The 2,200-nt window shown below is 33.8% G+C and overlaps 1 protein-coding gene across 1 annotated transcript in view; it reads right to left on the bottom strand.

The window, feature by feature from the left end:
- STRAP (serine/threonine kinase receptor associated protein) overlaps positions 1-2,200 on the bottom strand; it is a 20,136-nt gene that overhangs the window by 4,646 nt on the left and 13,290 nt on the right. The window contains exon 6 of the mRNA XM_023517911.1: positions 220-518. Coding sequence (XP_023373679.1) covers positions 220-518 — 299 coding nt within the window. The remainder of the gene's footprint in view (positions 1-219; positions 519-2,200) is intronic.

Below are 2,200 nucleotides of genomic sequence, written 5' to 3'. Positions count from 1 at the left end.
TATCTGTTTGTATGTGATTTTGACATGACTGGTCCCTCACCACTGAAGCCTAAATATCAATGGATCATAATATAAAAACAACATCAACATAATAATGAGCCTCACTTTTAAAAAGTGGAAAAAAAAAATGAGCTCAGCAGAGTTTGCTTGTAGGTCTATAAAAGATTCTCTCTCCAAAAAGAATAAGACTTGTTTACTTTTTCATTTATAAGCACCAACCTTTAGTCAGTTGAAAATTTGCTTTTAATGTGTTATACATAACTGAGGTGTTGCTTACTAGAACATCTGATAAAAGTAACCACATCATTATAAAGCAGGAAAAAAAGGACAACTCACCTAATTCTTCTCCACTATTATAATCATACTTATAAAGTTTAAAATCTTCACCACCTGCAACAAGAAATTCTTTCTCAGGATGAAGTGATGCAGAATTGATAGTTGCGGGAGCTTCGAAGGATTTGATTGGGTCCAAACTAGAAAAAAATTTAAATAGTATATATTTACAAATTTTTAATATTCTAAAAGTACAAAGAAATAATGAGTTATATTTAAACTGTTCCTAATTTTGAAAACCCAGGAGCAAAGAAATATTCATTTAGTCAAACAGTGATAAAAAAGAACTCTGACTAATGTTAGCAAAAAAAGTTCAGATGGATACTATACCCAAATGAAGCTCATCTCAGGAATACAAAGATATTTTCATATGAGGTATATCCACATTTTATGTACTGGACAACCCCCTGGAAATAAGTGTGTTGGCTAACTAAAACACTATAGATAATATATCAGAGATTCTTGCTTTTAAAGAAATTTCATCAGTATGGTTTGATTTTTCTATAAGCTCACACTATCTTTATAAACAGAAAGATTTTATAGTAGGTAATTAGTTACTTTAATATAAAAGATTGTTATTCCAAATTGCTGAGAGTTTAAATTCAGCAATAAGATAAACTTTCAATGTCATAAAACTTAAAACTGATGAAAACAACTAAGTTTTTACTATTAGGCAGGAAAATAATAACTAAGTTTAATACCAGCTCTTTTCCAATTTAACCCTAAAAATCACAGAAAGCTCTCTAATCCAAACATTATATATAGTATTCCAGTTCCTAAGTGCAGCCCTCCTATTCCCATCATCACACAATTTAAAACATGAAAATTAAAGTCAGTCATGACTTATACAGGATCACCGCATAGCAACTTGGTGATTATGTTAAATAGCAAATGTTAAAATATTTTCAACAGGTAAGCCAGTAAACCTTTGTTACCAAAATGTGACTTGGGGCAATGGCCTACAGTTAGGCCATTAGGCTGCATGTTGCCTAATTCCAGGAGTGAGCATAAATACAGATGTACAATTTGAAGACTATAGGCAATCATATTCTATTATTATCAATTCATTACAAGTGTGTAAACTCCTATATATTCTTAATTGGTCTTCTCTAGTTTTAGTGCTTTCTCTTACCTTCTCTCATAAAGTGAAGCTTAGCTCTCCAAGTAGCCCTTTAAACAAAAGGTTAGGACTACAGGGCAGTGTAATGTGATATAATCTTTACAGAAATCAATTAAGTGCCATGTTTAATTAAGAACTTCAAATTCATTCCTACTTATAGGACTCTATTCTAAAGAAAGAGATATACCATAACACAGCAGTGCTAAAATGGGGAAACTGACACATAATTCAATACAACCTATAATGTAATATGGTATATCAAGTAAAAATGTTTTCTAAGAAGGTTTCATGGCTAAGAATTTTTATTTTTGAGGCAGCCTTGCTCTGTCTTCCTGGCTACAGTGCAGTGGGGTTATCACAACTCACTGCAACCTCCAACTCCTCACCTCAAGCAATTCTCCTGCCTCAGCCTCCTGAGTAGCTAGGACTACAGGCATGTGCCACAATGCCCAGATAATTTTTTTCTGGTTTAGTAAAGACAGAATCTTGCTCTTGCTCAGGCTGGTCTGAAACTCATAACCTCAAGCAACTCCCCCACCTCTGCCTCCCAGAGTGGTAGGATTATAGGTGTGAGCTGCCACATCCAGCTGGGTAAAAAACATCTTTAAATTAAAAAAATCAAAATTTGGCCAGGCACAGTGAATTGTATAAATGGAGGAGTTTTAGGTTGTTGTAAGCTACAGTGATACCAGAGCACTCTAGCCCAGAGCAACAGAGTGAAACTGTTTCAAGAACAAACTCATATGC

The sequence above is a fragment of the Otolemur garnettii genome, unplaced genomic scaffold, assembly GCF_000181295.1.
Source record: "Otolemur garnettii isolate 467f Iridium unplaced genomic scaffold, OtoGar3 scaffold00124, whole genome shotgun sequence".
Lineage (NCBI taxonomy): Eukaryota > Metazoa > Chordata > Mammalia > Primates > Galagidae > Otolemur > Otolemur garnettii.
This window is presented reverse-complemented; position numbering and strand designations above follow the sequence as displayed.